The 13,628-nt window shown below is 43.2% G+C and overlaps 1 protein-coding gene across 1 annotated transcript; it reads left to right on the top strand.

Moving 5' to 3' along the window:
• Positions 1-3,201: 3,201 nt before the first annotated feature.
• TMEM254 (transmembrane protein 254) lies at positions 3,202-12,179 on the top strand. The gene is made up of 4 exons (XM_006264409.4): positions 3,202-3,548; positions 5,257-5,360; positions 7,740-7,799; positions 9,892-12,179. The coding sequence occupies exons 1-4, from the start codon at positions 3,207-3,209 to the stop codon at positions 10,010-10,012; spliced, it is 627 nt and encodes a 208-aa protein (XP_006264471.3). The 5' UTR covers positions 3,202-3,206; the 3' UTR covers positions 10,013-12,179.
• The last annotated feature ends 1,449 nt before the right edge of the window (positions 12,180-13,628 follow it).

Genomic DNA, 13,628 nt, shown 5'->3' with positions numbered 1-13,628 from the left:
CCAAAAGGCCTGCTTTACCAGTAAGATCACTGTTATACTTGTCTGCTTTACAATCCTACATACATTACAAAACTTGTGCCAGCCTACCTCTATCTCCAGAGCCCCCTAGTGGAGACAGAATATTTAACAACAGAAGGATTTTCTGCTATCCTATCTATACCATCTTCCTGAAAAAACATTTATTTATTTACAGCCCCTCCTATCCAAAAGTCTCAGGTCAGCATAGTGAGCCCCAAAAAGCACTGTCCACATACCTGTGTCTACACCAAGGTTTTTCTTCTCATTCCTAGCCTACACAGCCATGCCAGCAGAATGTTATCCTGCAGACTAGAACCTAGTGAAGACAAAGTGCAGAAAGACTTTATTGCAGCAATTCTCAAGCTAAGGGTCACAACCCAAATGAGGTAGCATAGATGAGGGGGTCACAAACCCCACATAAATTCATTTATAGTAGTTAGACAAGGTTCCTTGGGTGAATTTGATATCTTTTATTAGACCAACCCAAATAGTTGGAGAAAAGTTATTAAGCAAGCTTTCGGGTTCAAAAACCCTTTGTCAGGCTAAGGAAGTTTCAGCAGTTGGTGTGTGCTCAGTAGTTAGACTCACACTGCAAGCAGGGCACTGAACCAACTGAAAGCATGGCAATGGGGTCATCTTTTGAAGACTGGGAACTGGTGCTGTATTGCAATTTGGCTAAGCAAGGTCTCTGCTCTTACTACATTACTTAGCTCAGCCCATTGAAGTAAAAGTTACTGAACTTTCTCTCCATTATGGCTTTACAGCAGTTAACTCACGTTGGTTATCCATCTGCCTAGTAGGTTTTGTTTGGCCCTTGAAGACTGGCCTACCACCTATCTTTTGGAGAAAAGTTCAAGCAGCAACAAGGAGTGCTCCAAGAAGAACTGCGAGGTGGAAGTCATTACTTCCTTTCCCCAAGCTGATGCTTCCAATTTCCCTCGGACAGCAAAACTTCTTTGTCCCACAATACACAGTAGCAATAACCTATGCATGCTGTTTCCCTGTGTGTACTACTGCCCTCAAGTCAATTTGAGTCAACAACATGATTCCATGCTGCCAGTCTGGTTGCAAGCTAATTGCAAGGGTGGTGGGAAGACACAGACCATGGAAGAGTCCCAGGGTTTGGATCCAACCTGCAAGAAGCCCCATGAGTTTGACACCCATGGTCTAGACATACCTGTTTATGAGAATGGGGATAGACTCAACCTCTTGAGGTTCCTTCCAGTCCTCCATTTCCAGGATTCAAACTAGAAGCAATTTGGACAAGGAGAATAGAAATGATAGAAGGACTGAGCGAGTGGCTTTAGCCCTGAAGCAAAATTAAAGGCTCTAATGATGATCCTAATATTGAGGACTTCTGAAAATATATACAAAACCAGAGTCAAATTAATGTATTTTTATCAATTTTTAGAACCTAGGTATTAACAAGTTTTGTATAATTAGAGGTTCATAAGATTGTGGATTTACTTATATTTTTAGTTTAGAAGTAGGTAAAGATGGAGAGGAAAACATGCTCATAGACCATGTATTTAAATGTCATACAGGCCCAGATCCTTCCTTTGGGTGGAAAAAAGCAAGCTATGGGGAAGAAAATCTCAGTAAGCTTTTCTTTCAATGGATTGGGTTGTGAGGTATACAAATTGCCTTGGTGTGGGCTGCATCAGCAGTTCTTCAGAATCTCACCAGTACCAGAGGGGAATGATTAGTTTGTCCCCAGTCTGTGTTGGAATCCCTTCCCCTTAAAGGTCAAGGTCAACAGTGCAGCAGAGTGAGAGAGAACCAAGTGAACTTAACTATTTATTAGAATACCCCAATAATAATTTAGCAATAAATCAGGCTGTAGAGCATGGTAAGTAAAGTAAGCTATTTTACCAGACTAACAGGCCTGGCGAGGGGAACAGTCCATGAACCCTTTTGTTCTTGGTTCTGACACCTTCCCAAACCACTCTAAACTTTATTTTAAATCTCTTTACCACAACTAAAACATGACCTGTATATCCCCTTTTATCATACTGGGTTAACAAAAGCACACTTATTATTTCAGTAGGAGTCTAGCTTGTAGTGATGTTAGGTTCAATGAATCAGGCATGAATGAGAACTAAACATCAAGGTTTATTGTGGAGCAGTTAACAAGCTTCTGTAGCCTCCCTAATTATCAGCTTCTCCCCAACTGAGGGACCATCACCCAGGTCCCCACTCTTCTAAATTAGGAACCATCTCTGAATTATAACTTTTATCACTACATAACTGATTACCCAATATTTCTTATCAAAAGGCAAAACATCAGGTTATTACAACTGCTATTTTTAGCTATTATTAGCACTTTCCAACCCCCCCAAATTACATGTACAGGGTTGATGTCAGGTGGAGGTAGCCATAGAGAATGCAGAAATATCCTTTAATGTGGATGAAAGTCAGCCCAGGACACAGAAGTGAGATGTTAGAGTACAATACTACAAAAGGGCATACCAGGGAGTGATGAGGTAAAATGAAAAAAGAAAAAAAAAAAAAATCTGCTGTAGATATACAAAAAACTGCCTAGCACAAAGATTGTACTAGGCAATACTATAATGTCTTTTACATGAAGCAATAGAAATCACGGGAGCACAGAAATTACATAATGCACAGAAGTTGCATCACTTAAAATATTAAACACGATGCAGCAGACTATAATAAAGCCTATTAGAGACTAGGTATCACCCACTAAGTCTCTCCCATTTGCCATCCTGTGGTGTAATAAAGCCTAAATGTAATGACCAGCAGGAGCTACCTGCAGCCCATGCAGGAGGACAGATCACCCAGGTTGCTGTACCGGGGAAGGGAGTGGGGGGAGGAAGCGTGTTCGTGCTGAGGGAAGAGCACGGTGCAAATCACCCTTAAGACCCCTTCTCCACAACCCTTCCTGCCTGAACACATTTATAATAGAACGACAGTATCGTCGCAGCTGTGGCGGCCCAGGTGCAGGGAAAATGAGACTCCAGTGTTGCTTGGGCCAGCTGCAGCCTCCAGCTCGCAAAAAACCCCTTCCGCCGGGCAGGGAAGGGGCAGAGGTATCAGCGCTTCGGGGAGGAGGCCGCCTCTGCAGCGCGCCAGGTGCTTGCTCTGCTCTCCGCGCTTGAGGACAACGCGGGACTGAGCTGCGGGCAGACCCGAACCTGACAGCGCTCGCCCCGCCCCGCCCCGGGCTTATGATACAAGGGTGTGTGCTTCGGCCCGGCCGGCTGGGTGAGTTTTGCTTAGTTCCGCCACACACCTGGGGTGAGGGCGGAGCTACGGCTCCCTCCGGTCGCCGTTCTCGCCCTCCCGCGAAGACATGGTACCGCCCGGGACGCCCCCGCGTCGCGCCGCCCCCACCAATGGGGCTGGCCCGGGCCGCGCCCGCACCCGAGCTGGCACCAGCAGCAGCAGCGGCACGGAGACGCGGCAAGATGGCGAGCAGGGGTGAGCGAGTGGCGGGCTCGGGCCGCTACTTCCAGCGCGCGGGCGGCCTGCCCATGGCCGTTGTCGCAGTCTCCTTCGGCTACTTAGCGGTAAGCGGCGGCGGCGGCTCCCGGCTCGGCCCGGCACGCGCAGGTTGGGCAGGATGGGCGCTGGGCGGGCAGGAGCCGAGCACGGGCCTGGCGCGGAGGAGAGCCGGGGACGAAGCTGCCTGCAAGACCTGGCGGGGAGGCCGTGCCGTGCCGTGCCGTGCCGTGCTCCAGGGTCGGCGGGAGGTGACTGTGACAAGCTGAAATAGGTGCACGCCCCGCTGCCCATCCGGACGGGGCCGCACCTCCGTTCTCTGTTTTTTAAGGGGTCTGCAAATGGAGAAAGGCTAAAAAGCAGCTCTGCAGCCAACCGAGGAGGAGGGCAGTCAAAGGCAGCATATGTCAGGGACACATGATGTAGGAGGGAAAGCTGAAAGAGCCAGGGATATTTAGTCTCAGTGGGAAAGGGACATGGTAACAGCTTTGAAGTACTTGAAGAGTAGACCTGCAGAGCAATAGTAGCCTGTTCTCTGTGGCTGCAGGGGACAGCAGAGGGAGTAATGGTCTTAAATCACAACAAAGGAAATGTAGGGTGGCTGTTAGGAAGAACTTTCTCACTTCATGGGGCATTGAGCCCTGGAGCAGGTTATACAGTCTCTCTAGGTAAGCTCCATCCTTGGCAGGTTGAGACCAGGTTAGAGGGACACACATCTAGAGTGGGTGGGCCTGCCTTGAGCAGGGTGTTGGACTAGACGGCCTCCTAATGTCCCTTCCAGTCCTACTTTTCTGTGATTGTATCTGTCATCCAGTGTTTGAATTTGCAAACAGCCAGGCATGATTTTCTTACCTTAAAAGTTTCCACATTGGGGAAGTGGATGCAGAAGTGTGTACTAGCAAAGCCAGGCCCCAGAAGTTGCCACATGACTTAAATTAGTTGTATGAAGAGAATGCCTATCACCATTGTTTAATTAAAATAGGTACCTGTTGTGGAAGAATCTGCCAATTCATCAAAAGGTGCAGGCATGAAGTCATCCTTGAAACCAGATTTCACCACTAACATGCAAAATTGTTACAGCTACACAGATGAGAGAAATTTCAACATATTCTTTAACAGATGTCCCCAATGTAACCATTCTCTTGTCTGAGCATCTTCCACAGATCAGCACTCTTAATGCCCTTCTGTTGCATCCTCCATGACTCCACTTCCACTTTAAGATGTGTCCTTAAAACACACACACACACACACACACACACACACACACACACACACACACACACACACACACACGAAGTTGCAGCTTGCACAGCACCATCTGTGCTGTTCCTTCTTTCTTCTAGGATTACTTAAGTTAAACTGAGATCTTCAGAGACCACATTATCTTACCCATCAATCATGCATGTTTCTTGTCTTTAAAAATGCCGCTTACAAAAGTAAAGGTGCTTGTTTGATGCATCAACCGCTCTTTACGCTTACTAGCCCTTACTCCTGGTTGATGTAGCAAAAATATGCATAGTTTAAATTTTTCTTAGGTTGGGTTTCTCAGGCCAAGAGCTTGACTTTATCCTCTTAAAATGGTAGTAGCCTTATGAAGAGGGGATATTTTGGATGAGAGAGCAACAAGCAAGCTAAATAATTAACCTGTATAGTTGAGTCTAGCTCAGTTAAATAGCATTTCAGGAATTATGGATAAAGAGGAGCAAAATCTCAAGTCCAGAGTTAAATGGTTTCTTTTTTAAAAGCGAGGGTAACTTAATTGTGTTTCTCTTTCAGTGTGCAGTCTTTTCACCTACAACAATACCATATGAAAGCCTGGGACCATTGGGCCATCTTACTAAATATTTAGTTGACAATCACCACAACTTGCTGCATTATGGGTAAGGTATCTTCAGCAAGCTAAAATGTTGTTGCTACTCTGATATTTTTTTTTTTTTTTCCCCTCCTGCTCTCAAGAGTACCTTGGTTCTTAATACTCCATATTGCCTAACTTCATGATGATTCCTTTTATTATGTTGAAGGGCTGCCACCACCAACACTACTATAGTACTTGGAAAAAAATTATTTTATTTCTCCAGGACCTCTTATAAGTTTAAGTTTATTACCCTGGAAACAATAGGTGGGTCTCTAGATACTTCAGGGAAATTGTTAACTTCCCTTTTTAAAGGGAAATAAAAAGGGTGTCTTGGCACTACACTTGCTCTAAGGCTTAGTCTGCACTAAAAATACTGTGGTCAACAGCTGTAAATTCAAATTGCTGTTTATAACATAGGCGTAACTAAGAGTTTCACCTTGTTACAAAAAACTTAGATCTTTTTGCTGTTAAGTTTCTGTACACATGAGGTATTCCTTCAGTACACACGCATACACTTATTTCAGGGAATCTCTGTAACATGGTCGCAAGATTCACTTGTATCATGGAAACTGGAGATGTGAATCAACACACTTGGTACACAGTGAAATTAAATTAGCATAGTCTTAATGCCCCCCCAAAATTTGGAGCCCTTTCAGAAGGTAATTGGTGTGTTATCATCACAGCACTTAATTGGAGCAAGCCTACATTGTTTAGTTGAACAAAATATGCTCTGAGTGCTCCTATGCTACAGAAAAATACAAACATCACAGGTGCAGATCTATGAACACATCACAACTTAAGATAGTTTTTAAGTGTTGGATTTTTTTTTTCCCCCATGAACTTATTTAAATCCTTTAAGACAGTGGAGGCCTACCTTTTTTGGCCTTTCTGCTTTCCTTTTCTTACTCTACATAGTTTAGGCTTATACCCTCCAAATGCTACTCTGCTCCCCTTCCCCTGCCCGGTCACCTGTTCTGCTTTCTGCTCCCTGCCTTAGCTTTTGCTGTGCTGCCTGTCCCAACCTTCCCATCAGCTACATGCCACACACACACAGCAGGCTGTCCATGCCACCTGTATCATGCAGGTTGGCCAGCCCTGCTTTAAGAAGTATTGACATGTCAGTTTGAACACTGTTTTTGACTGCTTTGGCTGGGGGGGAGGGGGCAGTGACATCCTTAATTGCCAAACAAAACAAGCATTAAGCGGAACTGTGCTAAGCAAAACCCAATTTCCCATAGAAATTAATGTAAATAAATATAATTTGTCTCACCCTGCCCTGGGCTCTTGCTGGCCCTGGGCCCCATATTCAGGGCCGCCCTTTGCTCAAGTCCGCCTGCCTGCCCGCTCACTGCCACTTACCACTTCTTGCCACAGCTGTTTCTGCCCACTGGCCACTCCAGCACCACATGCTGGCCTTGGGCACTGGCCCTGCCCTCATGCCCACCCCCTCACTCACCGCTGCTGCCACTTCTCCCCACCTCCTCACTCGCCGGCTGCTCCAGCACCACATCGCCCTGCCCTAGGCCCCTGCCAGCCCTGGGGCACCAGTGCAGTCTCCATGCTCACACCCACCCACTCACTGCCACTCACTCCTTTTTACTGCTGCTTCTCTCTTCGTGCCTGCCAAAACTCACTGATTCCACTGAGTGCTATAGTGAAACTGCCTGAGTGCTCAGTGGAATAAGGTATGAATTTTAAATTAGTGCTACAGTGAAATAGCTCTAACTGAAACCGTGTTAAGCGGGGGTTGCCTGTATAGGACTAAAAGTCCCTTCCAGCCCTAATGTCTATGAAATCTATGAAGTTTGCTCAGTGTACAAGGCTAACTTGTATGGCTTAGTTGGCAGTCAGGTTGCTAAAGCGCACAGTTTTTGGACCACTATCTGCCATTTTACAAAACACACGAGAACTTTTAGGTGAATGCCAGCTGAAGCAAATGAAATTTTCACTGTTTCTTAACTTCCCGTATGCATTTAGTTTCTGTTTAGACCAGTGGTGCCAGTCTTTTTGCCCCTCGGGCCGGATGAGTGATGCCAGGTTGGTTCACAGGTGGGATCTGGTCCTTGGGCCCTATCCTGGCACGCTGGGTTTGGAAATCTGGCAGTAAGGGAGCTGTGACGGTGTTAATTGCTGCTGCTCTCCCAACAAATTTCCAGACCCATGGGGAAACATGCAGGTCAGATCACTTGGTTCTGCAGGTTGAGCGCCCCTAGTTTAGGCTGGATATAAAGCTTCCTATCCTGAATAATCTTAGAATTAATCTCGCTTCTCCTTTAGTTAATAAAGCAAGAAGTTATAGTTTCTGCTTTTTCAGCATCTCTCCATGCTGTACACAATGGTTTATGGATACAATGTGGTCCTCATCTTCTACAGCTAAAACAAGTTTCCATTCCTTTATCATCAGGTTTTGGCTTGCCTGGGGAATTCATGGAGCAGAAGCCTTGTACAGTGTCAAGTTATGCAAGTAAGGTTTTTATATATACAGGATACCCTTAGCTGAAATAAAATATTTGATATATAGTTTACTTTATTAAGCAAAAAGGGGAGTTTTAGAACACTTTAGCACGTATTAGCTAACATTTGCCACATGCCTGTTCTACTCTAAATGGGCCTAAGAATGTAAGCTACTGTAATAGTTTAACTGGGGTCAGTAGAGGGTGCTCTAAGTATGTGACAAAATTTGTGTGTGTAAATAGAATTTCATATTACACTTAATGCTTTACAATAGGAATAGGAAAACACCTGATCTAGCTAATGAACTTTTTCACATGGTGCAGCTTCCTGAGAAAGTGGACAGAGATTTGTTGATGGAATTATTACTTTATTTACAACCACACTGAAGGGCAGGAAGAATTATTTTAGGGGACACTGAAGCAGTGTCCAGACGAGCGTGGATGTGTAGTGTGTGGCACTGCAGACCCATCTGTGGCACCACACATCACACATGCTGTATATGCAGCTGTTCCCCACTCTGCTACTTGTCAGCATGGGGTGGAGTTGACCATAAAAATAAATAAATAAAATCCCAGGGTCAAAAAAATGCATGCTTAAAAAAATGGGGTGTTGCATGTGGCAGTAGCATGTACTACCCAAAACCAGAGCCTGGCCAGCCAGAGCCACACTCCAGCTGCTGGCCAGGCTCCCTGCTGCAGGATCGCCACAGCTGCAGGTCCTGGAGGCCTCCAGGTAAGGCTGCTGGGGCCAGCAGAATTACTGGTCTCTGCCTCCCCTATCCTACCTGGGATAACAGGCCGCGCACGAGAGTGTGCGTGGTATGGGCGTTCCCTGGTGACAAGTAGCAGTGGCACAAGGTGTGCTGCTGCTACTTACTTTTCCCCAGGGAAACTTATTCCTGCTCATGGGGATGCACCCTAAGTGACAAGTCTCTAGGAACAAAACTATACAAGTGTTACTGACACTGTGGTAGTGTACCAATAGTCTACTGGACTCCTAGAAATACAGTATCTTAGGAGGCATATTTCCTTTTGAAAGAGGTGTCTGCTGCTGTGCAAGTTGATTTCCAGAGGAATTGGGTCATGTTCCCATCATCCATTATTCCTCCTGCCTCCAACAAGCAGACAGACACCAATAGGTGAAAACAGTGGCTTTCAGGACCTATGCCAAGCTGTGTCACTTGGCCCCGTGCCTGCAGACCTGTTGTAGAAGAACTTGCACTAGCCTATATTTTGTTTCTCCCTCCTTTGCTGGGCAAAGACACCAAAGGAAATAACAGCCACCTTTGCCCCTTCAGAGATCAGCTGCCTATACAACTTCTTGGATATTCATTTAGAGTAAGATTGTAGAAAAGGATGTAGCTTAGATTAGTATTATGCCTTGCATTTTAGATTTTGCCTAGTACTTACTCTAAAAGTGATAGTACACAGGGTATAAGCTAAATAAATTATTCGGACAGTTGACAAAGCTACTTGGATGGAGCCTTAATGGGCCTGTTTTATGTACTGTTACAGTGGTCTGATACTCGGAAAGCCTACAACCAGTTCTTTAGGTGAAAGGTAATAGCTAGAAGTCCATTATTCGTACTTAGACTAATTCCTCTGAGCATTTTTTTTTTTAAATGTGTTACCACAGAAACATAACTTCATATGGAACTTTTGATTTGCATGTGGAAAAGTTTCCTGTTTCAATAACAGGCTTCTGCTGTTCAGATTTTTAACTCACTGCCCCTGCAACTCCTGTATCAGAAGATGACAACAGCACCTTTTTATGCTGCCTATTGTAATTCACTTATTCTGAGTGTTTGAGGACACTATCCAAGTGCTTTTTGCATTTTCTAGTTATAGAAAGTGTTACCTGAATAGGTAGAACTCAAAGTTAACTTGAGACTACCTTTCAAATAATTTTAATGAAAGCTCCTACCAATGTCTGCTGAATCCTTTGCTAAGGCAGTCCCAATACCTTTAATAATTATCCCAAGGTTTCTTTGAAATAAAATACACAATGTAATCAAGTCTTGGAACCCTGTCAGAGTTCCTTCTCTTATCAAGTTAATGCTCCGTTATGAAAATTGTATTTTTTTTTTCCTTCCTTTGCTGTAGGACCAAAGGCATCATTCACGGCCCAACTCAGCTTCAGTGGTTCTTCCAAACTGTAGTTTTTGGGATGGCTTCCCTCTACAAGCTGCTAGAATATAAGCCACCGTCTAAGAGACAGGAATAACAGACTGGACAAGAAGAATCTACGCTAACATACTTCATTCTCATATCTCAGAGAATGGATCCTCCTCTTAGCCATTTGGGTTGTGGACTATCAAAATGCATTCCCAGTGAGACTCAGTACTCTCTTACCAAGCAACTCCTTGCACATCACTAAATGCTAAGTCTCGGGTGAAGGGCTCCTTGTATGGCCCAAGAAGTGAGTAATTGAAATGGAACCTCTTTTGTGTAACTGCACAACTCTTTCTGGGTGGAAGCACTGGAGACCAAAACTAGTTTTCCTCTAGTCTATTTAGTACCATAAGCTGTGTAATAATTAAAAAAGTACAAAAAAAGTTCATGGTTGATGTCCCTTCCTCTCCCACTAGGTGGTAGCAGGTACTAGCAGACCTTTCTACTTATAAAAGCTTTCCTCCAAATCGGAGCACTTAATGCCAGGCAGCTTGTAGCACTTCATTCTCTTTTCTTCAATGTTGCACTCGTCTTTGGTTAGTGCTATCCATCAATCTGCTCTGACTGGTTTCTTTTTCTTCTTCCATCTTCCACAAAGGTTAGAGATGACAAGGCTGCAGAAACACTAACAAGCGCCAAAATTATACCACAGGGTGAGGTGTGGCAATGAGGCAGAGTACATGACAAAACACTTCAGCATACTCAATTAAAAGGTGCTTAAGAATTCTGTTAAAAGGCGCTTGCCTTAAACCTTGCACAGACATTTGCATTTTGTACTTGTTTATTCAAGTTACTGAATTCAGCAGCCAAGTATAATTTGAAGGGTGGGTACTACTTTTTCCTGACAAAGTTAATTCACATATATAATAGTTTCAAAAATATACATGAACGTTTTGTGTGTCCCTCTAAGTGCAGTCATAACCTGAGTAAGTTTGTATGCATTAAACATCTAGTTGGAAGCAACAGTGGAAGCTTTCCAGAGACCATCTGAAGTTAGTGTTTTCAAGAGAGTTTCCTAGATGCATTTGATATAATTCTGGTCTATCTTTCTTGAACTATCCCTGAGAAACAAGAAGCTTGTCTGTGTCTTAAGTAGCTGCAGACAGCTGTTACTACTGTAAACTATTACATCTTAGTACAAATACTAAGAAGTGCACCAAAGCTAATTGAAAATGTATTGTGTTTTCACAATTCTCCAGGGTTAAGATTATACTGTTTATAAAATAGTACATATTAGTTGTCCACCTGTCAGCCAGTACAAATTATCAGAATACAATACCAGATTATTAATTCATGATGCCTGTGTTGCTAGCTTTCTCCATTCTCCTAATAGACACTTGAAAAAGGGGTGGTCATTCTCTAAAGAGAGAGTTGTTGCCATCCTGACCAGAATTGCAATAGGGGGTAACCCTATATTCTGTAGACTGCAACTATGGACCAAGACTTGTGGCTATGTCAATAGTAGCACTATCTATACATTATTAGAAATGTGGAAGCCTCATACAGGCACTGGGTACAACTCTAATCTAACAAGATATCTGACTATATAGGTGTGAAGTGGCTGCAAGTTACAGTTTATGAAAATTGTGCAAGTCACTGGTTATTGGCAAATGGTGTTTGTATTGTCCCCAGGGCTGGATGGCATGTGAGAGACAGCTGATGAGGAGTCCCAGAAAAAAAATCTAATTGGTTATGAGAGGAGCATGGTTGTAGGAAGTGGCTGTTCTCTCACCTCCTACTTTTCATAAGCAGCTTTTTGTGACCAGTGCATGTGTGGCCAGGATCCAACATACTCTACTTCATTTTACTTAAAATCATGTAGTCACACTTACCAGGTGTTGGGTTTGAGATGAGCTCATATTTGACTATATCTGCTAGTATACAGTAACCACTGATCTTGGATATGATCAACATTTCTTGTTTTTCTCTTGTTACTCTGCTTATATTTTTGGTTTTTCTCTTTTACAAGCCTTTGGCAAATATTCACCCTTGTGATATGCAAGTTTTTTTCCAATATATTTGTTCATCTCCCATTCATATACAGGGTTTTGAACTATGTTTACAGTTTTATCTCCACTAGTAGTACATCACTGTTTCTGGAAGTTGAAAACAAAAAGGAAAGCAAATAATATACATGTAATCTTACGTCTTAAAATACTGATACTATTATGATGTTCTTGTGGGAAGAAAAAAAATCCATTAAAATATTTTGCAGAGAAGTTATGTTTTGGTTTTATCCTTCACCATCACACTTCCTTTTCTTAAGGAAAAAGAAGGGGGTCTTCCTTAAGATCAAGCCTCACTGGGAAACCAGGAGAAAGCATGTTTACCCTTTTACAATCCACTATTTGCCTCTATTGGTCAGGTCTTCAGCTGAGAATAAGCACAGTGATTCTCCTGAAGCCAGAGATGCTAGCTGAAGATCTGCCCCTGTTCTTTTAAGTTGCAGGTCACCCACATTTCATAAGATCTAGTGTTAGCTTCAGGAGCTAAGCATGTATACTTGTCACCCATAGTAGCCGAGATACAAAAGGTAGACAAGGTTCTTTGGGTAAATCTGATATATTTTATTAGACCAACTAAAATAGTTGGGAAAGTTCTTTGCAATCTTTCGGGTTCAGGCAGAGAAACTTGTCTGCTTATGTCCTTAGACCAATGACTACAAGCAGCACCCCGATACAAAAGGTAGTACATTTATATACTTCTTGCAAAGAAAGACAATTCTGATTAAAAGTAAATTGAGATGCTTCTTTTTCATGTTTTTAATGCACTTTTAATGACAGCCTCAGCATGTGTTCAACATTTAATTTGGTTAACTTATCTTGTTAGTATATTTAGCTAGTCATGGGGCCAGAAGTAAGAACTATACCCAGAGCTGAATTCAGTATTCTCTTTAGTGTTTGTTAGTTACAGGAAGGCCAAAAAAATAGCAAGACCCTTCACCATCCTTCTTCAAAGTACAAATAAAATGGGTGAATAGCTTTGAGGACTGAAGGAGGTATAGGACCATATTGTTTGCTTAAGAATATTACCATTCCAAACACTAATAAAGACTGAGTCTGACAGACAGAGTTCTTGTGAATGTAACCAAGTTCTGTAGGAGTCTGGCCAAGCCTTGATTCAAAGTTCTCACAAACCACAAGGCTCACTCAAAGAGAAAACAAAACATGTTTTAGGAGACACCAGCTAGTTTAGGAAGGAATTTTATTTTCTGTTTACTTTAAAGTCCCCTCAAGCTCTTTACTCAACTAAATAGAACAACCAGTACTTACGTTTGGAGTAATCCTTTAAAGAACTGAGAAGAACAGGTTCTAACAACAATCTACTTCTAACTGGGACAGCCCAGTTTATAGGTGCTCTCCAAAACTCAGCTGCAGCAGATTTGACTCTCTCCTGCAAAAACTCCTCTGGGTCTTGGTTCCTCTCATCTTTCCTTGTTTCACTAGAAAAGCTGGGATGTAGAGGTCCTATTACCCAGAGGCCTCTCTTTTGGGTCTTGAACAATTTGTACCAGCTGTTACAAGCAGGGGATTGGTGGAGAATCCAGGACCTCTTTGCTATTTATGGCTGTATGAAACTTTACCTTCTACATGTCAGAGAGGCTCTTTGGTATTTTTACATATATAGAGAAACACATGACCTGTGGTTGTAATTTGAAGCAGGTATTT

This window comes from Alligator mississippiensis, chromosome 6 (genome assembly GCF_030867095.1).
Source record: "Alligator mississippiensis isolate rAllMis1 chromosome 6, rAllMis1, whole genome shotgun sequence".
Lineage (NCBI taxonomy): Eukaryota > Metazoa > Chordata > Crocodylia > Alligatoridae > Alligator > Alligator mississippiensis.
This window is presented reverse-complemented; position numbering and strand designations above follow the sequence as displayed.

What these genes read in the sequence shown, in the direction of transcription:
- TMEM254 (XM_006264409.4), top strand. Translation starts at nt 3,207, where the DNA reads ATGATACAAGGGTGTGTGCTTCGGCCCGGCCGGCTGGGTGAGTTTTGC. An exon ending in TCTCCTTCGGCTACTTAGCG is followed by an intron (nt 3,549 to 5,256) that starts GTAAGCGGCGGC and finishes TTTCTCTTTCAG; the next exon opens with TGTGCAGTCTTTTCACCTAC. An exon ending in CACAACTTGCTGCATTATGG is followed by an intron (nt 5,361 to 7,739) that starts GTAAGGTATCTT and finishes CTTTATCATCAG; the next exon opens with GTTTTGGCTTGCCTGGGGAA.